The 23,477-nt window shown below is 40.4% G+C and overlaps 2 protein-coding genes across 4 annotated transcripts in view; one reads left to right on the top strand and one right to left on the bottom strand.

The window, feature by feature from the left end:
- Window positions 1-7,165: 7,165 nt before the first annotated feature.
- DYNC1LI1 (dynein cytoplasmic 1 light intermediate chain 1) overlaps window positions 7,166-23,477 on the top strand; it is a 23,539-nt gene continuing 7,227 nt past the window's right edge. The window contains exons 1-6 of the mRNA XM_084510121.1: window positions 7,166-7,345; window positions 7,517-7,590; window positions 17,554-17,670; window positions 18,809-19,039; window positions 21,871-22,040; window positions 23,134-23,227. Coding sequence (XP_084366247.1) covers window positions 7,185-7,345; window positions 7,517-7,590; window positions 17,554-17,670; window positions 18,809-19,039; window positions 21,871-22,040; window positions 23,134-23,227 — 847 coding nt within the window. The 5' untranslated portion in view covers window positions 7,166-7,184. The remainder of the gene's footprint in view (window positions 7,346-7,516; window positions 7,591-17,553; window positions 17,671-18,808; window positions 19,040-21,870; window positions 22,041-23,133; window positions 23,228-23,477) is intronic.
- Window positions 11,099-23,477, bottom strand: part of LOC311432072 (uncharacterized protein) — a 25,170-nt gene continuing 12,791 nt past the window's right edge. Inside the window, exons 4-5 of one of the 3 annotated variants that reach the window (XR_014689806.1) lie at window positions 15,815-15,891; window positions 11,099-12,856 (exon numbers count right to left, since the gene is read on the bottom strand). Coding sequence is in view for 2 of the 3 variants with exons in the window: in XM_084510125.1 (XP_084366251.1) it covers window positions 11,575-11,601; window positions 15,782-15,891 (137 nt within the window). In the remaining variant the exon portion in view is untranslated. Of the gene's footprint in view, window positions 12,857-15,781; window positions 15,892-23,477 lie in introns of all 3 variants that reach the window. The other 2 variants (XM_084510126.1, XM_084510125.1) reach the window with 2 other exon arrangements.

The raw sequence follows: 23,477 nt of genomic DNA, 5'->3' as shown, positions 1-23,477 counted from the left end.
GAACACTTCACTTTCACATTAGTTAGTACTTCCTTTAAATTGAGGAAGGGCAGTGATCTAGGAGTTGGAATGAGAGCAACTGCTTGGACAGCAGGCTCTATTTTGACACAATCATGAAAGGAAGACCAGCATGACTATCTGCACACATGTTAAAAATAAAAATAAATCTGAGGGCAGAAAAGGGCTCCAAAACACAGGGAAACAGGAAGAACTTTATCACAATGCAAAGACAGCACAAGAAGCTCCAGGACACCAATGGCTCAGAGTGACTTGGCGGACAAGGAAATGAGGGACATTCCTATGTTTTATAGATTAATTAGCATGGTGAGAGGAAAAGTGCTGTGAAAGACACAGTGAATTAGGAAAAAGGATATGTTGGAAAAGAATTAAATGGAGAAACATTTAAAAAAATCTGCCCTTCTGCTCATATTTAAATGCTGGTACTGGATATAACCACATAACAAGACTATCATATATGAAATATTTATTCCTATGGAAGTAAGATAAAATATTACTGAAGTCACATATGCAGACTGCATATATTTGCCACAATATGAAACCACAAAATGTTTATTTTTAAAGCAATTTATTATGGCTACAACTTGCAGCCTTTAACATATATTTTGGAAATCTGTAACACATACCTGAAATCAGACTGTGTAATTAGACGGAGTCTAATTTGCCTGTATTTGCCTGGCAGAGGAAGCAGCGTAGTGGTTCTTCCTCACTCCCTTTCTGCTGTCGTGATGGATGTCCTTCTGGCACTGTATCTGGCTTCTGTGTTCCTCATGCGCTGAAGAAATGAATGAACAAGAGGAAGCAGCCTGCAGAAACTCTATGTGATTAATCTTTCTTTCATGCTTACTTTGCATTGCTGCAATACCTCTACCGTAGAAGAGGTTTCACTTGACTCAGTAGAAGAGAAAAATCAGCCCCGTGATGTGTTTCTCTGCCATTGAATCCATATACCTATGCATACACCCCTAATGTTCCCAACTGGCATTTCAAATGTCTGTTCAGAGGCAAAACAAAGCAATCAGAGATTTCAGATGCAATCTGAATGACATGAGCCAGACAAATTCTTCAGCTGAAGTGCTGCTGTTAATCTCTTTCCAAAATGCTGAACGTTGTGTTAATAAACAACAATATTCATTTCAAAACCTTAGGAATATGTGGCTGAAATACAGTTACTGTATCCCTACAGTGAGGGGTCAGCCAGTTTCCACCACAAATCAGCATCTTAAACACAAATGCAACACGGCAGCTTGTAAACAACCAGGGGAAAAAAAAAAGTTAAAGTACACTCAGCAACATCCAGTGAGGAACAGAATGCAGGGAAAAAAAAAAAAAAAAAACAACACACAAAAGTCTTATAAAACATGTCATGTTGAATAAACCAACATTTTTTCCTTCCTTTATTTGATTTGGTGCTGTTACTCACTCAGGCAGTCTTGCTGTGAATGAGTTTCATAGCACAGTACTTCCCTGAAGTAAAATACAATCCTGTGATCCTTTTTCTTCACCTTGGCAAGATTCTTGCCAAAGTAAGGTGAAATTGTTTCATTTTGCCATGAGGTGCAAGATTTTTGCTTTTATCGCGAGTAAATAAATGTAAATAAATCTATGAAATATTCTGGTTTGAGTGATAAGAGGAGAGTGTTTGATGTTAAAGCCTGAATCGCATACCATTGAAACCACATACCATTGAAAACTTTAAATTCAGATAAAAGAATAACATTATTTTAGAAGACTGGTCAATCCTCAGCCACATCTACAAACCTGCTGCCATCATATAGGGTTTAAGAATTAAAGCCAGGCCTTTCACTTGAGCGCAGCTTCACCGAGAGAAGGGCAGGGAGTAGAAACTGGCAGGTGCTGGGAAAGGGACAAGAGCGAAGCATCTGTTCCTGTGGGGATTTTTCTGTCCTCCCACACATTAAGGGGAGAGAGCCATATGAAGTGTGCACAGCGTTTATTTTTAGCCAGTCAGACAAAGGGCCATCACATTGCCCCGTCTCAAGGATGCCTACAAACGCCTGGTGCTAAGATCTGATTTTTTCCCATTCATGTTTTGATTTTTTCCCCTTACTTTGTAAATGTTATCTTGCATTGCCCAGGCACATTTCTAATATGTATCTTCTTGGCACACTTGGTTCAAACCTGCTACATAGCAGAATTTTGCACATAGCACCTCTCGATACAACATAAGGATGTATTTCTTCAGGATTTAAATAAAAGCCAAAAAAACATAAGCCTTCTTCCACTCTAAAGAACCTTCATAGCTCTGTTTACTGAATATATAGAGATATATTTCAAGGTTTGCTTTCAAGTGAGAACTCTTACTGCTAGTATTACTCCCTTTATCACATTAAAAGCATTAAGAAAAAACCTTCCAAAGAACTGTGAGGCAATTCTAAGGCAACTATTAACCATCTCATTCCCCATATTGCCAATTTTTGTTTTCTATTTGTTTTCTATTCGGCTATATTTTTTCTATCAATTATCAGATTACATTCACAATTTGTTTATATTAACCAAAGTAATCCATTTGTTCAGTTCAGAGGATGAAGATGATTTTAACAGGCAGTTCTACTGAAAAGAACATAATTCTTAATTGAGATATTACTCATAATTCAGAGAAATAGAAATACAGAAAAGAGTATCTCCTTCCACCATATGAAAAAACATACCATTTAGCTAAAATAGCAGTTTATAACCCAGGAATTTAAGGAAGTAGGCACATATTTCTGAGCTCTGTAGACCTACTAGACTTTTAAAGGGAAAAAATGGAAGGAATAGCGTAGGTTTGTGTAAATAAAATAAACATATTCTAAAATTTTTGACTGAATGTGCCTTGAGGGGGATGTACCTGGTGTCCCAAAGGGCAGGCAAGGCACTCAACTCTTGGTTGCTCAGACCCTGCATGGTTGTCTTCTATGCATGCATAGCAAGCACATATTTTTACTTGTTGGGTATATAAGGCACATTTTAAATCCCACTGATTCCAAGTAAATTTCAGGGTGGACTATGTTTAAGGTGCTCTACTACATCAGCTGCAGAATGCTAACTAGCTTAGATTAAAGAAATAAAACACTGTATCTGTGAAAGAAAACTCCCTGGTGTCCTTTGCAGCAGACCATAATACTCTGCTTCATAAAATTACAATTAGCCACGCACATTTTTAAAAATTCACGATGAAGTATGCAGAGAAGAAATGCAGAAGTGGCCACATTGCTGCGCGCTCTGCAGAACTTAGATCTCCAGCCTGCCAAAACACATCACTGGATGAGTAACATGACTTGCACTTGGCCAAAAGAAAAACATAAACGTGTTAGACATAACTGATCATTGTCTAATATTTCTTATGGATTAATTCCATTAAGTCTCCCAAAGTGTGGTTGCTATTCCCAAGTATTATCCATACCGTTCACAATAGGAAATTTCAGCATTCAGGTTGAAATACTCACCCTGTGCTGATGTTGTCCATTTGCAATTTGTGCTATTGTTGACTATTCAGCTAAGTCAAACAGTATTTTTTTTCCATTTCCTACAGGAACAATTTGAGTGTTGTAAACAAGAAAATAACCAGTGATTCACTTTCAAGATACAACAAAAAAGCACTTTCAAAAATCATTTAACATCTTCATGAATGCTGCCTGAATGTTAATCACACACAAATTCACATCAACAAATTATGACAAATCACACTCGTCTTTTTCTTTTAAAGGTTTGGTTTTGTACTTTTAAATAAACTATAGCCAAAGGCAACAACGTATCTTGCTGGAAATTCTACTTTTTTCATTGCTGCCTTTTCAAAGAGATGCTTTCTGCACAGCGAACTACTAGTGCGTATTGAGCGCTGTGACCTTTATGATTTTGATTTCAACAACAAGGTCAACATTGCTAAGAAGACAGTTTTGCCTTAAAGGCAAAATCTCTCCAACAACCTAAAACGAATCTTTTAAATGTAATTGAACTGTAACAATTCATTTCCATAGGCTTATGAAAAAAGTTGCCTTCTAAATTCGCAACCAATTTCATAGTATTTGGTCATTGACAATACATGCAGACAGAGAAGCTAGACCTTTACTTTGGGGATTTTGTGCAATGTTAATTCAGACAAAAGTTTTTTACATGAAGACTGACAGCCAACAAGCAGAGGAATACAGAATATCCAGCGCACATTAGAAAGCAAGAAAGGCACAGAATACATGAGAAACCAAGCCCCCACTCCTGTGAACACTAACAACTGTGCACAGGAGGTGTCTTCCCCTGATGGTCCCCCCTTGGTCAGCACAGTGCATCTTGCTCGAAGCTGTACAGCTGACTCCTCTCAGGGTCTGCACTCTGGCATCACCCCAGGGCAGCTCACAGAGAAACGTGGATCTTGTCATTAAGCCATGGACAATCTCTTTTTCAAGTTAAAACTGTTGCTAACAATCAACGCCTGAAATAAAATTGTCATCATAATCGATGGACATAGTTCTTCATTTTGTATGTCTTGCATAGTCAGACCTGCCCCTGCAAGTGTAATAGCGACTGCATATAAGATACCAAATCAGAATGCTAATTTTCCACTTGGATATACATAGACATCACAATATTTTAAGAAAATGCATTCCAAACTTGTAACTTGAAAACTTGCAATTTGATACTGGGGAAAGATATTTAATGTGCTTGGGTAAATCACTACAGGTTGGGTGAGGCAGCAGAAAATGAGGCTTTTGCATTTGCTGGACATCATTGTCATCAGCTCCTGTTTGCAGTTTCCTTTGGGGTAAAAGCTGCATGAAGTGGTCGCTCTCATATTTTCACAAGATCATCTTTGGCAGACAGAATATTATCTTACAGGGGAAGAAAGGAAATAATGTTTTGTAGATTTTCTTTCTTATTCTGTCATTGCTTCATCTCTGTTACAGGCTTTTTCTAAATTTCCTCCTCCTAGCATGCGCACAGTTGAGTACAAATAACACTCACTACACAGCAGCCCTGCTTTTTATTCAAGATGCTGTATCAGCGTACTACCTAGTTGATGAAGACTTGATTCTATCAGTGTTTGTTTGAATCTCGCTTTCCTTTTTTTTTCTTTTTTTTTTTTCCCAAACTATCCTGAGAGCAGGATGACCAAGCATTTCCCTTTTCACCTTGTCTCTATTTCCTGAGAGCAAACTAAAACGGAGAGGAGGAATAATAGGAGGGAGGGATTGCTTCTGGTGAAGGTAGCAAATACATCAGCCAACCATCATCAGAACTGTCAGGTGTGAAAATCTGGTACGTGAATCCTCAGAGAATTTCCACTGCACACATCTCTCTCAAAGGCACTCAGCAAAATCCTCCATTACAAGAGGATGAGACGGTGAAAGCCACCTTAAAAAGGCTCCACAGTGAATGGATGTCAGGGGAAGGAGGAGGGGAGAAAGAAAAGAGGTGGTCTTTTCTTTCACTGTGACTAAGCTTTGGCAGATTTGCAATCACCAGATACATTTTTTTTTTTTTTTTTCCAGCTAGCAACATTAACCTCCGTGAAAACAGAAGGGCAGGAAAACTGCACCATCTTTTCTCAGCATCAATATGTTCCCTGCTCAGCACAAAACAATATGTTCTTATTATTCCACCATGTAGTCTTTTATTTTCTATAACTTTCACGTACTTAAATACTACTTGCTGTCATACACATCTTGTTTTCAAAAAAGACCTGGGGGAATACCATTTACATACCTCAATTTAATATAGGTCACATGCAAACAATATATGGCTAATTTATTTGTCAAGCAAAACACAAATTGTGTTAAAACCAGTATTATCCATTTTAGCTGAAGTAGATAGCTAAAATTTGGGGGCTTGGAAGTTGTTTCAGTTAAGGGATGTATAACGGGACCTGTTGTTTTGTTGCTTTAAGTTATTTGCAAAGGATATAAAGAGAATTGTTTCTCTGAGAAAAGCAGCAATCAAACAAGAAGTTTAGGTTCTTATAGTTCCAGCTCTCCCTATAAGCTAAACCTTGCCTTACTGCTTCCTTCCTTTCGCTGCAAACTACAACTTCACCTGCAGCTGAGCTGACCAGACATTTGCCATCACAGAAGGGCCATCCCCACCCCACTGCTTCCTTAATTCATCCCTCCCTCTGCCTTCTGCTCTTCCCACTTTCCTACTATATAAGCGATTCTGCTCCTTGCCCTCTGCTCTGGCTCTGCCACTTATCAAGCCCTTTCCACAAGCTGATTTAACTCGCTAAATTAGAAAAGTTCTGCCTGTCTACTAATCAATTTTCTGCTATTTTAGTGATTTACATCAGTTCACACAACAGTGAAGAAGACCAGAAATAACAGAAGAGGATTCATGGCAAATGATATGGAGGGAGGGGAACAGATGGGAGCAGAAACTCCTTTTTTTGGTTGTGAAATGTTAAAATGCTCTGCTCTCTTAGGAAAACTTTAGTTCATGCAGCAAGCGTTTTTTTCTTGGTCGCTTTTCAGCAGCATTGTTCTGTTTCCTGGTCACTGTTTAATGGATGAGACACCTCCACCAAAACTTTGCCATTTTCTGTACCCTGTCTACAACAAAATATGTCTGATCAATAACTGGGCATCCATTATGATGAATTCAGTATACTGGTCTCACTGTTTCAGGTATTTATACCTGAAGGACCTTGCCAAAATTTGTTTTCATGAATTGTGAACTATAAGTTCTGGTTTGCACCTGATCTCGGCTAAAGCAATAGATGAAAGGAACATCCCCAAGTTGCGCAAGGGGAGGTTCGGGTTGGAAATTAGGGGAAATTTCTTCTCAGGAAGAGTGCTCAGGGGTTGGGACGGGTTGCCCAGGGAGGTGGTGGAGTCACCGTCCCTGGGGGTGTTGAGGGAGAGGTTGGACGTGGTGCTTGGGGACACGGTTTGGTGGCGCCATTGGTGGTAGCGGGGTGGTTGGACCAGGTGATCTTGGAGGTGGTCTTGAGCTCTGTGTGGTGCTGAAGCGGTTCAGCTGTGGCTCCCCACAAGGTGTGCGAGCACCCTGAGTCCCCACAAGCCCCGCCTGAAGCCTGTCCCCCCTTCCCCACCCCAAGGATCTGGGGCCGGGGCTGCCTCAGGGAGCCGCAGGCCCGGCCCCGCCCGCCGACATCCGGGCTCCTGGCGCCGCCGCCGCCCGCCCGGCGGCTCGGGGAGGCGGCGGCCGCAGCAGCGAAGATGGCGGCGGCGGCGGGGAGAGCCGCTTCCTTCGGTGCCTCCGCGGCCGGCCTGGGCTCCAACGCCGGCTTCTCCTCGGCTGCGGCCGGCGCCGGGGCAGCCAGCGCCGGCCCCGCGGAGCTGCGGGCGGGGGGCGATGAGGACGACGGGCAGAACCTCTGGTAACGGGGGGGCGGCGGGGCGGGGGCGGGGGGACGCCGAAACCCGCTAAAATCCCCCCAAAATCCCAGCCTCCGCGGCCCCCTCGTTCCGTTTCGCGTTGAGGGGGCGGCGGGGGCCGGGTGTGAGCGGCTCCCCGGCGGTGATCGCTGTGTCTGTGTGCCCCGCTCCAGGTCCTGCATCCTCAGCGAGGTGTCCACGCGCTCCCGCTCCAAGCTGCCCTCGGGGAAAAACGTCCTGCTGCTGGGTGAGGCCGCCCCTCCTTCCTCCTCCTCATCCTCCTCATCCTCATCATCCTCCTCTTCATCCTCCTCCTCCTCCTCTTCCTCCGCTGTGTGCCTCCATCCCCGCCCAGCCGGCTTTGGGGCGCAGGGGGGAGCGGGCGCCTTCATGCATGGGTGTATGTGTGTGTGAGGGGGGTGTATCGCAGCTGGAGGGCTGCTGGGTGCTGCTACCAGCAGCTGGATCACTAAATCAGCTGCTCTGCGCCTCCTTTGTCAGCCTTTCCAGCCCTGCAGGGAGCTCTGGTCAGCATCTGGGGACGCGCTCATAACCCCGCACACGGTTACGTGGCCGCTGTGCGCCCGCTGATTCTCCCTAGCCTCGTGGTTTATATTTCCTTGAGTTCTTTCAAGTGTGTTTTTTTTCTTCCTCCACGCTCCTAAAGCCGTCGCTGCGACCCTTTTCTTCCTGTCTGGAGAAGTCAAGTGGTGGCCTACAGCATCTGGTGAAGGAGAAAATTGCGCGAGGGCTGTGGGCTGGCCTAGTGAACCTGTTACATCCTCGCCCTCTGTTTGTTGCTTTTTATGCGGTACAGCTGAGGAGGCTTTCGAGATCGAAAGGTTGTGTTGATCTTAAAGAAAGGAGAGGTTGCATAACGATTGACAGCTTTTTGTGGATACTTTAAAATTAAATTGGACGACTGTCCTTCTTGAAACTTGCATTTCCTTTTTCTTCAAGCTGTGATCCTTGCCAAGAAGATTACATTCTTGGCGTTTTGGCTCTTCGTAGGCTACTGTACAGGATACTGGCAATCTGTAATTCTCAAATTGAGACTGGACTTCTTTCAAAACTAAAGAGGGTATCATGAATGTTTTCAAGCACTCATTTAGCTTATATTTAATTTGCTGCACAGAAATATGCTATTCCCTCATTTACGTAGAGCTTACAGAATGACTAAACCTAGCACTTAACTCATGCTTTTCTTGTTTTGTTTCTTTCTTTTTTTTTTTTTTTTTAACAAGATGTGCAGATTTGAGAAAGCACTAGAATTTCTTCTACAAGAGTTGTGTTTTCTAGAAGGATGCGGTCCAGAAAAAAAAAAAAATTTGGCATGTATTTAGGAAAAAGAGCATCAGATCTGAGGACTGGCCAATGAGGATTGTGGTCGTGTTTTTTGTATGAATATGTAATCTATGTATTCTCTTGGCTGATCATTTGCAAGCCAGCGTGCTGGCCCTGAAGTACACTGCCTCTGGAAAAGGAGAGGTCGTGTGTATTCTGTACTGGCCCGCTTCAGGTGTGCAGTATGTGAAGTTATGTTTCTTCAGGTTCTCGAGCTGTGTATTTGCTATTTCTCTGTTATCTCACACTTCCTCTATTTTTGAGCTTTCTTCCTTTAATCAGTTTTCTACTAACTTTTGTTCTTAGTGTGGATCACTTCTTGTCATGGCTATTTCCAGCTGCATCGCTCTTAGAATACTTTTAAGCAGCAGTTGTAAAGCTGCTGCTGAGAATTGATAGCTCTCACTGTTTTGAGTTAGAGGAGTTACAATATTTACAGTATAAACAGTGTATTTGTCAAAATTTCCCAGCTGAAACATGATTTGTAGCAACAAAGTAATGCTTTTTGATATGAACTGCATCTTAAAAAACAAAACAAAAAACAGCAACCCACACTTGGTGTTTTTTCTTTTGCCAGGATGTTTTTTTTTTTGGATTTGCCTGCAGCATTTATATTTTTCCAACACTATATATACTTGTATGCCTAATTGTTCTGGGAGCCTGGTTGTTGCAGGCATGCTAATTCTGCTATTTCAGCAATTTATTTTTAGCTTTGTTAACATCCCATTTTTAAGAACCTGGAAAACCTTTTAAAACATCACGAAAATAACTAGAGGAAAGCAGAATGCCAAGTGTTAATCTCTGGATAGGACACGTTTTGTGAAGTGAAAGTTAAAATAATACTGGTAATTTTCTTCTCAAAATTGTCAAAAAATGAACAAAGGCCAACCTACAGTTGTAGGTCTCCGATATTGTTTCATTTTTTTTTTCTGTGGAGACTTCAGGCTTTGGCAGCACATGTAGTATAAAAGCATTTTTCCGTTATTGTGTGAACAAATACTAAAAATGCAATCTTCCCTAAACATTTCTGTACAGCAGGCGTGCTCTGATTCATGGGCAGCTCTGTCATAGTGACGATAGCTACCTCATTTAGCAAATTATACCAGCAGAGAACATAAGGCAGTCCCTGCTTTTTGAAGGAAATGGGGTGCTCTGGTTGCCATTTCTAGCTACTATTTGCAGATAGCCAAAGGCTTTTGTTGCTGGGATATATTTTTTTCCCTTTTCTGCTGGTTTTTTTTTTCTTATCGCTTATGTAGTAAAGATAGCTGATCAGAAGAGAGTGATGGTTTTTGTCAAGTATGATGACAAAACTGATGCGGACAACTGGGAGCGCTCTTGCTCATTGCCTTCCTGCTGTAATTACACCTGAATCAGCAGGTGGAATAGATGAGACAGCTAAAAAGCCAAGACTGCGGGTTGTGGATGGAATCCATAGCACTGCACAACGTGTGAAGGGGTGAATTCAGAGACCCAGGCTAGTCAATAATTCAATCAATTGCAGCACGTGCTCAAGCAGTAATATTCAGAATCATTCCAGGATGCACAAGCAAACAGGCTCCCTAGCTTGCAAGTGAACGGAATGGCTGCTTTCTATCAGGCTGCACATTTTCTTTTTCACCCCAGACATCTCACTTTGCAGGGCCAGGCCTGTTTGTTTCAATCTCTGAGCTCAGCTCCTGGCCAAGGGCTGTCAGGATGCTCGAGGAGTTTCCACAGTCCACAGCCAATTTACAGGTACGCTTTTCTGTGTGCACGTGTTTGGGAAATGACTGTTATTGCGGGAAGCTGCCGCATCTCAAGGAGCTGTTTCAACTTGCCGCTTTCTTTTAGCAGACCCTTGAACTATAGCACACTTCAACATTCAACATTTGAACATTAAACAGCAAATTGTCATGAGAGGATATAAATTCACTAAGAAATCTGCTTACTTCTTTTTTAGTGTTGAGCACAAATTTACTTTTCCATTTGATTTTTTGCCTGTTCAAATAGCTGAAAGTTTCACTGTGATCATTTCATCATTACAGCTGATGAAGCATCGCTTGTTGATGGAATCCTCATCATTCATCTCAAATGCTTCTTAATTCTCTAGTCCTGCAGTTGTTCGATAACTATTCTTCCTCTTCAAATCTAAACTTGAAACCTTTTCCACCCTCTGCATGAAATTAAAGCCTTCCAGATGTAAGACAAGTTTTATTTCAGTCAACAGTCATAGTTCTAAAGTGTCAATTGTTTTGGTGGGACACTGACCTAGGTAGTATTTTAATTGTTAGCTTTGCATCTACGTTTCTTAGAACCCCAAATGTACTTTTGGGGAATGTTCTTCCTGCTATAATACGTTTCCAAAAAGCCAGAATTAAATGAATGTTGTGTGGTAAGCCTTATTTAGTCAGAACCAGCATGGGAAGTTCTAGAATTGTTGGATTGCATTTATTTAATTTGCCTGCTTTGCCAGAGGTGCTGCTGATTACTGAGTTTGTCTCAGAAATAGCTCTGAAGGTGAGGATCGTGGAAGGAATTGTGTTTCTGTGTTCTCCAGGTAGGATAGTGACAGGAATACCAATAAAGACATCCCTTCAATACCAGCACAGGATTATTCTATTTCAGTAGTGAGCCTGGGTAAAATGCACTAGATGACTTACAGGACTTAGTAGGTGATGTTACAGGTGGCTCAGTGCTTGCATTCGAGATGTGTGCTGCTCATACTCATTGTAGAAATTTCTGCAACGTTTGGCTTTCTCTGCCTTAGGTTTTTCCAAGCATAAGTAACACTGCTGTACCTGTTTCCACGGTCAGACCAGGTGTTCTTGTGTTGCAGGACTTGGCAAAAGGCATGCTGGAACAGTTGCCTACAGTCTGCTTTCCATCATGTTATGCAGAAACGCAATTAATGTGCTCCTGGTTTAATTTTGTACTGCCACAAAAAAAAAAAAAAAGCAAGTGAATGATATGTGAGGAAAAAGGTGCATTCAGTGGAGTAAAATAAACTCAGAGGAGGAAGGTTTTTGTCTAATGAGTAAATTCTAATTTAGTGGCAAGTTATTATTTGAAGACTTGGTAGCACTTATTTATTGTGAACTTGTGTGTCGTTTTTGAGGAATTCTGGGGAGGAATCTCATCAGCATAATTAATTTTGTGCCTCAACTCTCTGGAAGCAAACTAAATTTGGCTTACTCTGATTATTTTGGTCTTGCTCTGCAAAAGGCATTCTTCAGTTAGTATAGTATGTGTAAACAAGGCTTTTTCACTAATACGAGGCTGTGGAAAAGGCAGTTATTAGCCTGTGCTTGAGAGAAGTGTTTATCTTGAACGTAGCTGTAGTACACATGCCCTTGACTCTAGCGGGAAGGCTGTTGTGTCTCCACTCCACTGGATTAAGCTTCAGAAATTCCACGAGGTGTGGAGCAGAGATCAGTCGCTCTGTGACTCTGGGAAAGCTGCTTTGCCCGGTTGATAACTCAATTTCAGCTTTGACTTTGCTCTATCACATTTAAGTGAGGTTGGCTGTCTTCTATCAACACAAATATCTGGTGTTTTATTAAATGCTGTGAATCTTTCTATCCAAAAACTGTCTTCTTTTTGTAAAAGCATAAAGGTAGTCCACAAAAAGAAAACCACAACCTTTTTCTAGGGAAGGGAGAGGATTAACTAGAACCGTTGTCTGTAGTTTTGCTTGGCTGTGCCTGAATATTGTTTTTAGGGATGAGTTGTAAAATTCCCATATCAGGCTGGATTTTAATTGATATTTTTAAAAAAGCAAACAACAAAATCCATCAAAGAGACAGTGCTGTTATGATTACATGTTGGATGCATCCATGGCTTTCCAAAGCTGTTGAAAAAAATCAGAGCCCCTAACATAAGAGGGACAGACCAACAATGCTGATGACAGAAAGAAAAGGCTTCACTTTGCCTTTGCATATTTTAATCATGCTTGACAGTTTACAGTGGAGAAAATTGAAATGAAAAGTCCAATGGAGATAATAATTGTATTTGTGGCAACTCCCTGTATAGGCTTCTGTGAGAATTCAGTGTCTTGCTTGCTTGTTTTTTGTGCTTCCTTTCTCTTGGAGGTCAGGAGCACGAGGATGGGCACCACATTGCCCTTCCTGGTGGGAGCAGCACCATGGATGGAGATGCTTTGACAAGCACAAAACCAAGCTCGAGGAGCTCTTTGGAGGAGGAAAGGAGCAGTATGGGGAGAGAAATGAAACGCCTTTTGTTTAGTTGAATGAAAGGCTTTCCATTTGGTTAACAAGACAGCAAAACACTGTGTGTAAACAGATTGTTTTGACTTAGTTTCAACTGCTTCCTAGCCTGACTTTTCCAGAAGAATTACATCTGTTGTCCCTCTTGTGTTTGTGTTCTGCTGTGGTGTGCAGCACCGCTTGCTGGCAAGCATGGCTTCTGTTTCCTTGCTTTATTACTCAAGTACAAGTGCAGCTTGATGTGATGGAGAGCTTTAGTTCTTAAAGATTTATTTTGAAAAGAAGATCTTCTGTGTTAAACAGGATGCAAAATCTTAAATTTGCATCTGTCTACTTGAGTTTTATTCTACTTTGCAGTTCTGTATCAGGAATTGTGTGTTGGAAACATTTTGCTCTGTGACCTTACATGTAGAAGTTGGTTGTTAATCTGATTGTTGCGTGCTATAGAAATAAAGAAGCCAAAGGATTTTCTGTCTCAGTCTTGGAAGAGGAGTATGATGATTACTCTACTTGGAGGTGCTTAGTCCTTTGTCTTATGTAGTATTTTAGTAGAGCTTTAAAATCAACTATAAAACAACTTGTTTAGGAGAACAAACCTTCTCTTTTGTCTGAAACTAAGCGGCATTGCTTTTTCTTGTACTTCACAGACATCTGGAGATAACAAAAGATATTCTTAAATATATTCATTTTCATAATGTCGTGCCATATGTGTGTCTGTATATACGTACTCTTGTTTAGGAATAAATGAGTATATGCACACTTTCTTATAAGTGCCTGGCAGCATTTACACTAATTGCATTACAACGCGTTACCCAACAAACCTAAAAGAGCCAATAGATTTTAATTTCATCACAAATAATTTCCTCTCCCTCTGGCAGAGAGAGGCTTCATACAGACTAAAAGTATTACTGTAGAAGACTTGAATTTTGAGAGGTCCTAAAGGTTAGCATTGCATGCAAATAGAATTAATTTGCTAACGAAGTTTCTAATAACTATTCAGGAGTTTTAGATTAGCATTGTTTTAAGGTGTTTTTTTTCTTTTCTAATATTCATACTGAAAAATAACTACAAATTAAAATTATATGCTGCTGTTTCCCAGCATGACTTTATATATTCAAGACGTGTTGAATTTTCAGATTTGTTTTGAAGATTTTAGGTTGGAAAAAAAAAAAAGCAAAGATACAAATATGTTTTTGCAGCTATCACGGTTTTTAAAAGTGTATGCAACATGCTTAAAAAAAAAAAAAAAGATGGAACCTGAAGTCTTAGTTGCTCTCTTGTTAAAGGCGAAGTAAGCTCTTCCTAACTTATGAATTGTGTAGGCAAGGGGGAAAAAGTCCTTATGTCATATGTGATGGTCCTGTTATTCCTTTGACAGCTTTTTCAGAATATTGATTGTAATTTGGTTTATGAATATTTTGAGGTGATTGGGTCACCCACAGAATAGGGCACATCTGGGTAGGCAGCTGTCATGCACCCTTGAGAGTGAGTAGTCGTATTTGTAGACTGCTTAGTTGATTCATTGCTTGTTTTGAACTGCTTGTCAGGATGCCTTTTAATGCTTTTCCCCGTGTATATTTTGCTTTCCCTTATATCATCTGCAAACTTCACTATTCTCTTCATTGACCTGAGTAATTAGTTAAAGTAATTGTGAGCCCTTCAAGCCCCAGTGATGCATCATTCTGGTTTTGTAGTGAGTGATAAGCACTCCTCTCTGCATGCAGTAACTTGTAGGATAGTTATATATGCCAGTGATCCACCTACCTGATCTTGGTGTTCTGAAATGGGTGGATGTTTGATAAGAATATTCTGATCAGGCTTCACTAATTCCATGATGAGAGGTTGAAATGAGTACTTGGAGAAGAGGAGGCTCAGGGGAGACCTTATTGCTCTCTACAGCTACCTGAACGGAAGGAGTGGGGAGCTGGGGGTCGGCCTCTTCTTGCAGATAACCAGCGATAGGACCAGAGGGAATGGCCTCATGTTGCGCCAGGGGAGGTTCAGGTTGGAAGTCAGGAGACATTTCTGCTCAGAAAGAGCAGCCAGGCACTGGGACGGGTTGCCCAGGGAGGTGGTGGAGTCACCATCCCTGGGGGTGTTCAAGGCAAGGCTGGACGTGGTGCTTGGGGACATGGTTTAGTGGGTGACAGTGGTGGTAGGGGACGGTTGGACCAGGTGATCTTGGAGGGCTTCTCCAACCTTAATGATTCTGTGATTCCATACTGTGCGTGCACGTGTCCAAAGGCACTAATTTTACATCCAGTCAACCTGTCTTATCCTGTTCTGATACTTATTTCTGTGTGTGCACTGAAGATAATTACTGGGAAATGTTAGGAGTGAAAATAAAAGTCTTTTTCCCCAGGGGAGGTTTACAGCACTGAATTTCTCTTTACTTCAGCTGTTAGGCACTATGGGGAGTAGCAGAGCACACAACACAGCCCTGAAAGAGGGCTGGCTTGTGGGATGTAGATTTCAAGTTTATCTATATTGTTTAGCTTGGGCTCTTTAAAACAACAAACTTGTACAGATAGCATTGGTGCAAGTATGGCTTAGTTTAGAGTGCTTAAGTGTACCTTTGGAAATGGTTAGAATTTTTCATAACCACAGATGTTTCTTAGATTTAAGTTTTAGGCACTTCTGTTAAGAACTGGCAGATGTAGTGTGCAGAAGGTGCTAAACTTTCCCAACACAAGCAAGTTGTAATCTTTCTTACCACGTGTGTAAAACGAAGTAGAAGGCAAGATAATGTAGCTAGAGGTCAGCTATCCTGAGAAACTAGGAAAGCTGTGAAGTGCAATCCTCTTTGAAAGGAACAACATTTAGTTTTGTTTCTTGAGCAGTCTGATGGCACAAATGAATTGAAGCTACCTGCGTGTGTGCTTTTATTACCTGGTGAAACGACAGAATGACTCGGACAGATACCTTGGCAGAAGTAACAGCGCCTTCAGCAGCACAGCTTGCCAGTGTAACAGCTCTTAGTAGGGTCTCCTCAGCTATTTCTGGGTGACAAATAGAAGAAATTCGGATAAGTACTTGGGCGAGGGTAAGGGAGCAATTATATTTCATCTGTGGTGAAGAAGCTTGAGTTCTTCACTTTTCAGGCAGAATTTCTTGTTTGAAAGAATATCCTCACAAGAAGAGGAACACTGATGAACCGAAAATAGCTGTGCTTTCCAGCGTTTCCTGTAAATTATCTGTGATTGTGTTTTCTTAGGTGCATCTACATTTAATAAATATAAGGACCTAGCTAGCTAACTTTTTTCAGATAGACTTAGAGTTTAACTGATACAACTTCATGTTTCAGTTTTAACTGCTCTGCTGTTATCCAGAACTTAAACTTCAATTCTGGTCGTTTTCTCTTTACTCAATGGAAGCAATTTAGTATTTAAAGAAAAGTCTTTCGGGTTAATTAGAGTAAATAGTTATTATGCTTTCTGGTAGCTTCTACACTGTCAGTCAAATCTGAACCTAAAGTTGAATTCTAAATTGAATGTTTCGTGTGATTCTCTCTGGAATTTTATGTTGGGGAAATTCAACGCCAGTTCATCTGCCACCTTTTCTGCTCTCTTCTGTGGTTATACCTATGGTATCCTTAATGTAGCCATAATGCTGTCTAGAAGATGATGGTCAAGTTCCTTTGAAGGGGAAACTTGAGTACGTGTAACAGTGAAAATTACTGCCCTTGATTTTTTTTTATTTTTATGTAGTGTTTATATTTACAGTTTTGCTGTATAGGAGAGTCAAATATTCTGTTTGGCATAAAGCTGATAAGGCCCTTCTTAGGAACCTGCTTTTAATTTTATAACCTGTGAGTGAGTTCTGAGAACTTACTAATGTCTGTCCTCAGTAACTCTTAGGTACCCATCCTCCTGTTAAACTAGAGAAGCAGAACCCTGATCTGACTTCACATTTAGTTTGATTACTCTTTCAAACTGTAAAAATTGCACATAAAGTCTTTGAGCATATACTTAGAAGATTTTCAAGAAGAGTCTCTTTGACAGGAATTGAGCTGTTTACAGTTTGCTTATGGTGTAAGGTTGACTAGTTATCTGAGCTCCCTTTTGGGGGAGAGAATAGGCGGGCATTAACAGTGGGGTGATTGAATGTGGATTGCAGGCTGTGCATGTACCCAAGTATGTGAATTCTGGTCAGAATGTAAGGCAATGGGTTACAGTTTGAAGAAACTTTAAAAAAGTGACAGAGCTGTAGAAGACAGGGTTGGAAGAAATCACCCAGAAAATGAGAAGGAAACTGTTTTGCCTTGCTCAGCCTGGTGTTCTGCCCTGCTTGATGGGGAGAGTACTCTTCTGATTGTAAGATGAGTTTACTGTTACATGAACTCAGTAAAGACTTTGTTACGACCTCAGTTGCTACTGAAAGACTGACGTTGTTTGGAGTGTTAAACAAGGCTTAAAATGTGTATAAAAACTTGTTCCAAATAGGGTAGTCACTGCCATACTTGCATTTATAACAAATCAGAAATAAGATTTAAAGGAGAAGCACAGACTTCGAACAAATGGATGAGTTGGGCAAAACCCTCTATATTTTGAAACTTTAAGTTCAGTCATCTTGTTAGCACAGTGTTTCCTTCTTGCCACAAGTGTTTTTTAATACATAACTGAGATTAAAGATTAAGTGTTTTCTAACTTCTGTCTCTCCAGGTGAAGATGGAGCAGGTAAAACTAGCTTAATAGGAAAAATTCAAGGAATAGAGGAGTACAAGAAAGGAAGAGGAATGGAATATTTGTATTTAAATGTGCATGATGAAGATCGAGATGGTAAGTTTGTATTCGTAATAATACCTTAAACCAAAGTAATAGTTCAATAGTGTGATATTTGGAATGAAAGTGGTTGGCTTGCTTTCTTGATTATTTGCAGGAGTTCAGTTTAGTCCACATGAGTGATTTCTATATATCATGAGACAGTTTCTCACTCTAATCTCCTTTAGTATGTATCATGAAAGGAGAAGAGCCAGTAAAAAGGCTGAAAAGACCAGGAAAACAGCCTTATTGTGATGTTCTGAATGGATGCTAAGCAAAAGCACACTTCTCAGACCTAGATGAAAATGTGTTTTAAGTTCCAGACACCAAATATCTGCACCTATGGAGTGGATAATATCTGGGTATTGTTCTCAAAGATGATTTGACCAAGGTTAAGAGCATTGGGAGTTTGTTCTGAACGTCTTCACCAGAACTTGTGTAATGAGAGAGGAAAAAATTACCTAAAGGCAAAATGTAAATATACTAAGCTGTCTAATTTTGAATTGCCAGCTCTTGATTCATCACTGAAGTTGTGTCTATAGGATATAAAAGTACACTGTTTTGGGGGAAGATATTCTATTTGTGTGGTGATTGGCCTTTTGCAAACCTCAGGAATAACTTCCTTGTCCTTTCACTCTCCATCTAATTCATTAAAACTTAGAAGAAAAACTTGCAGTTGTGCTCTAGGTTTCTGACAGGTCAAGGCACCTTGTGTTCTTTTAAGAGTTATGTAGACATATCACATTGGGTGAATTCAGCCATCTCTTCTCAGCCCTTGGTCTGCTCACCTGTCAAAGACTGCCACCTCCCTGTCAAAAACTCCAATTTCCCCTTTCTAAGTTGCTTCTTGAAGCAACCCATTGTCCCTCTCAAATGGAAATGTTGAGTTCCATCTTGGGTTTTTCACTCTCAGGTAAAGTGTTTCAGATCTTCAGATAGCAGCCATTAAACTAGATTCTATAAACTTTAGGGTTTTAGAGGGGCATGTCTCCACAAGCTGCTTTCTGCTCTGTTGTTACGTGTGTGTGTTCAAGTGACTGATAAAACGTGTCATTTTCTTTTTGCTTTGTATTTTATGTCTAATTCAGATTTAATAGCTTATTTGTAGTGGACTGTTTCGAGTAAATCTCATAAAATGTTTCTGCTTTTGTTGTAGACCAAACAAGGTGTAATGTATGGATTTTGGATGGTGACCTGTATCACAAAGGTCTTCTTAAATTTGCAATGGACGCAAGCTCTCTAAAGGACACTCTAATTATGTTGGTAGTAGACATGTCTAGACCTTGGACTGCACTGGATTCTTTACAAAAATGGGCAAGTGTTGTAAGAGAACACATTGACAAGTTAAAAATTCCGCCTGAAGAAATGAAAGAAATGGAACAGAAGTGTGAGTATTGCACAAATATGTAGGAATCTGTTTAAATCAAATATGCTTAATGCTTTCTGCACCACTTAATGTTTCCACTGCAGATTTTTTTCTTGTTTGGAAAGGTGACTTAAAGCTAGGAGTTCCAGATCAAGCAAGTCAAATTTCAGATAAGTCTTAAGTAACTATATGAACAATGCTCAATACTAGTGTTTGTTTCTAATGGAGGTACTTTAAAGAAACAAAAAGCTTTAAGAATAAACACAGCTAGGTCGAGTTTACAATCTTGTTTCTTACAGATTTTCGTAGGTAAGATTTGACAAATGAAAAAAAAATCATAGCTTTCTATTTTATTTAAGTATTGTAAAGGCAAATCGTGGTCTTTCTACACTACATCAGTCTTCTACCTGTTCCTGTAGCTAGTGAATCTTACAGAATTTTGGATCTTTTCTCTGCCTAACAAAAATGTAGATGTTGAAAGGATTCACTATACCATGGTAATGTTTTAGGGCCCTTTCTACCTGAGGTGTTACATTACTATTGATGCTAATGCAGCTATATGGTTTGTGGTTTTGAGATACTATGTAGCTCTATCAGTTTCATGTCTTTTTAGCTTAAATATGCAGAGCACAAAGTTCTTCCAGGATTCCTTAAACTATTTGATGGAACTGTCCAACGTCATTACTCCTTATTACTTTCAGGCATCCACTGTATTTCACTTGGGGTACTAAGCATATGAGTCCTTCCCCCTTCACCTCTTGAAATTCCTGCAGGAGTGAACATTTGGGAGAGCGGTGCATCAAGATTAGATAGCGTGAAATCTTACAAAATCTAGGAAATAAAAGTGATTGAGTCAAGAAACCATCTAGCCATTAAGAGTTTGGTTTCTGGTTTAATACTTAAAGACATTGATGGTCTGTGTGCAGGGTATAGTAGAAACCCTGGACACAATCCAGATATGAATTGGAATATGAATTTGAGCCTCTTACGATGTGACTTCATGCATTCATTTGGGTAGCAGGCTGCTGCTGCTGCCAAAAGGAGGGAGGAATCTTGCTTGCCTTGAGTTTTCGCTACGTAATCCTATTCTGGTATCAGGCTCATTGCTCATGAGAGGCTCCTGTGAGCTGGTTTAACTTCTGATGGGACTGAAATCTACTGGAGGGTTGTGCGTCTAGTTTTCTGAGGTGTTCTGCTGTGCTCATCTTCCAGTTCTAGCAACTGAACCCTCCTCAAAGAAGGGACCCTGTGAGAACCGAAGCAGATACGGAAGGCATTAAGGGATACATAGCAGCTGTGTGTGAAGGGTTGTGAGAGCTCTTCCTGTTGCTGAATTCAGCAGCCCCATTGCCTGGTTGCTTTAACTGTGCCTCTAAGGAGGACCCGAGATAATACCTCACAGCTCAAAGGCTGTGGAATATAACATTCATCTCTTCCCCTGCTTTTTGTACCCAAATGAAGACGAGTATATCATGATCACACAGCAGCAATTCTGGGAATCCGCCAGAGGACTGCCAGCGCTGGAGTAGTGTGATTTCTATTTTAGCATGTGATTTTCCCAGAACAGACAGGATGCTGTTTGAGAGATGCTCCCTTGACCAGCTGACGTATCTTGGTGAGAGGAGATCAGGGTTTAAGATATGATCGTTCTGGGAGGCGCTCAGATCAGATTGAAGCAGCAGTGTTCCCTGAATAAGAGCCTGAGCTGACTGTTGAAGTAGAGATGATAATCTGTACGTGTGCTTTTTGTTAGCGTGAACTTTGAGACCCGTAGAAGGATGGAGTAACCTCACCCTCAGGTCTTCCTCCAGGGCCTCCAATAATTCAGTGGTGTGTTAAATCAGCTGATGCTTTTCTAAGTATGAACTCAGGGCTCCAATCAGTTCGGAGGAAGTAAGGATGGATTAATGTAAATCAGGACAAAGCAGTGAGGAAGTACAAGAGCAGCTAGCTGTGGGTTTGCATGATGCAGCTAAATTTGTCTTGCTGCCTGAGTTCTTAGCTGAATCAGGGAGCGCTGCTCATGGAAAAGTAATCAGTGGTGGTTTTGGGTAAAATACCGTTTCTGCCATGTGAAGCAGGACACGTGATGTGAAAGTACAACATCTGATGCCTAATATTGCATCCGTGGCAGCAGGAATATTAAGTGACCCTGTAATTAGAGGCTGGGGTGTTTTGCAGCAGAACCTTGCAAAAGTTACACTTAGAACCTCATTTTTTTTCCTTCTGATTCTTGTTGTGTTCCAACTTATCCTCCTAGCTAAATTTTGAAGTTGTATCTGATCTATTGTGAAAATCATGCTAGATATTTAATACACTGTTAGCTAATAATACATCTAATCAATACTTATTTTATTTGTTTAATAGTATTGTAGATTGACTGTACAGACAGAAGTGTAAACAAGGGGTTTTTAGGTCAAACGTGGTATAAGGTAGCAGCTAAATAATATGTGTAAGGCTTTTTTATGTTTATTCTAACAGACTCTTACTAATTTTACCAAGAAGAATGCAAGGAAATGTGTTTTCTTTAAGAGACATATCAAGCAGTAATGGTTAATAGCAACTGCCTAGTGGTTCCACAGTGATAAAATAAAGATGTGTTAGTGTTGTCCTTGTGGACACTGATCTGGTTGTGTTCTTCTGCCTGTCAGTAAAGCAGATCTGACTTCCTAGTTCTCTCTCGTGCTACACAAAGCCAAGAAATGGGTGGTGCTCGATGCATGTTCAATTTTTTCCAAATAAAGAAGCAGAAAGTACTATACAATCGATAGTGCTAGAGGTCAATGGCAGTGGAAATCAATGTTGAAATAATAAAGTAGCTGATCTTTTAATACAACTTTTTTTACTTTCAGTGGTAAGAGACTTCCAGGAATATGTAGAACCAGGCGAGGATTTTCCAGCTTCTCCACAGAGAAGAAATACTTCATTACAGGAAGACAAAGATGACAGTGTGATTTTACCCCTGGGTGCAGATACACTAACATGTAACTTAGGCATTCCAGTAGTAGTAGTTTGTACAAAGGTTTGTTTCACATTTTAGGTTTTTTTCTGTATATTTTATTTAAGGAACTCTGTCAATTCTGGATTTGGGTTGGGGAAAAGCATGGTTCTTAGTTCATTCTGGATACTTTAGATAAGAATTCTTTAAAACATGTTTAATGTTAAAGATTGGGAATCTTCTGGAAGCCCTGATTGCATGTTAACTTGGAAGTAGTTTTTCCTGTGGTTATGCCAGTTTTCAGGGAATTGAGATATTTTTCAGACCTGGTTTTATGCACAGAAGTGAGCTAGTCAGCAAGCAACTAAAATTCCCTTTAATCACCACAGTCTTCCTTTCTTCTGCAAACAATGTTTTGGATTTTTAGATATTTTTGTTCTTTCTGTGAAAAAGGTTTAGGGTTCTGGTGCTGCTGTACTAACTTTTCTCAGTTGTTGGTGTTTCTGTGGCCTGTTTTGGTTTGTGTTAAATATGTAACATTTTTATTCTAAAAAGAAAGCGCTGTGGTTTTCTTATGTGTCCCCCAGCTCTTCAGTTCTCATTGGCATTAAGCATACTGCATCTGCAGCCTCTGGCCCATAATGAAAGAGTAAACCTTTTGATGCATATGCTGTTACTTTGCTGGAAGGTTAACCCTCTCATTTGAAAAGCATGTTTTTTCTCTTTTCCCCACCAGCACCATTTTTTTCCTCTTGCTTCCATATTTCTTGCTTTTGCCCCCTTTTGCAAAGTAACTGGACAGAAAGATGGTGTTCTGTAATACCACTGTGTAAAAACATTGTGCAGAAAATGGTGGTATCATTCAGTGAGACAGTGTTCAGCAGAGGCTTTGTCATATAGTGTGGCAGGAGGTAAAGGAATGAGAAGTGGCAAATGCTTAACCTCTCAATTTAACGTTGATCACAGTACACGCATGCCAAGTTATGTATTAGTTTTAAGAGATTTTGCTCAGTTACAGCTTTTAAATGATCTCAGCAGGTTTGTGGGTTTTGTTTTTCTCTCTGCCACTTGCCCCACTCTACCCCCTATTCCCCAGTTGTGCACTGGAGGTGCAGCAGCACTGCTATTTCGGCAGATAACTGAGAGTGGTATATTAATTCTCTGCTTATCTCAACAGTGCGATGCCATCAGTGTTCTGGAAAAAGAGCATGACTACAGAGATGAACACTTTGACTTCATTCAATCACATATCAGACGGTTTTGCTTACAATGTATCCTTAAATGCATCGTAAAGACAAAAAGGACTCAATTTTTTTCATTAATTATGACTAGCTTAAAAGAATTTTTACATCTGTACCAAAGTAGTACATAACTCCTTTACTGTGGGTGGAAGTCTGCTTCAGTTACCCCCCCACAGATATTGCTGAACTAAACTCTTCTATTTTCTGCTGGTTGAGTTTAATGTTTTTTACAGACCTATTAGAGCCTAGCATGTCCCCCTACTATGAATTTCGTTACTTG

This window comes from Aythya ferina, assembly GCF_964211825.1.
Source record: "Aythya ferina genome assembly, chromosome: 2".
NCBI lineage: Eukaryota > Metazoa > Chordata > Aves > Anseriformes > Anatidae > Aythya > Aythya ferina.
This window is presented reverse-complemented; position numbering and strand designations above follow the sequence as displayed.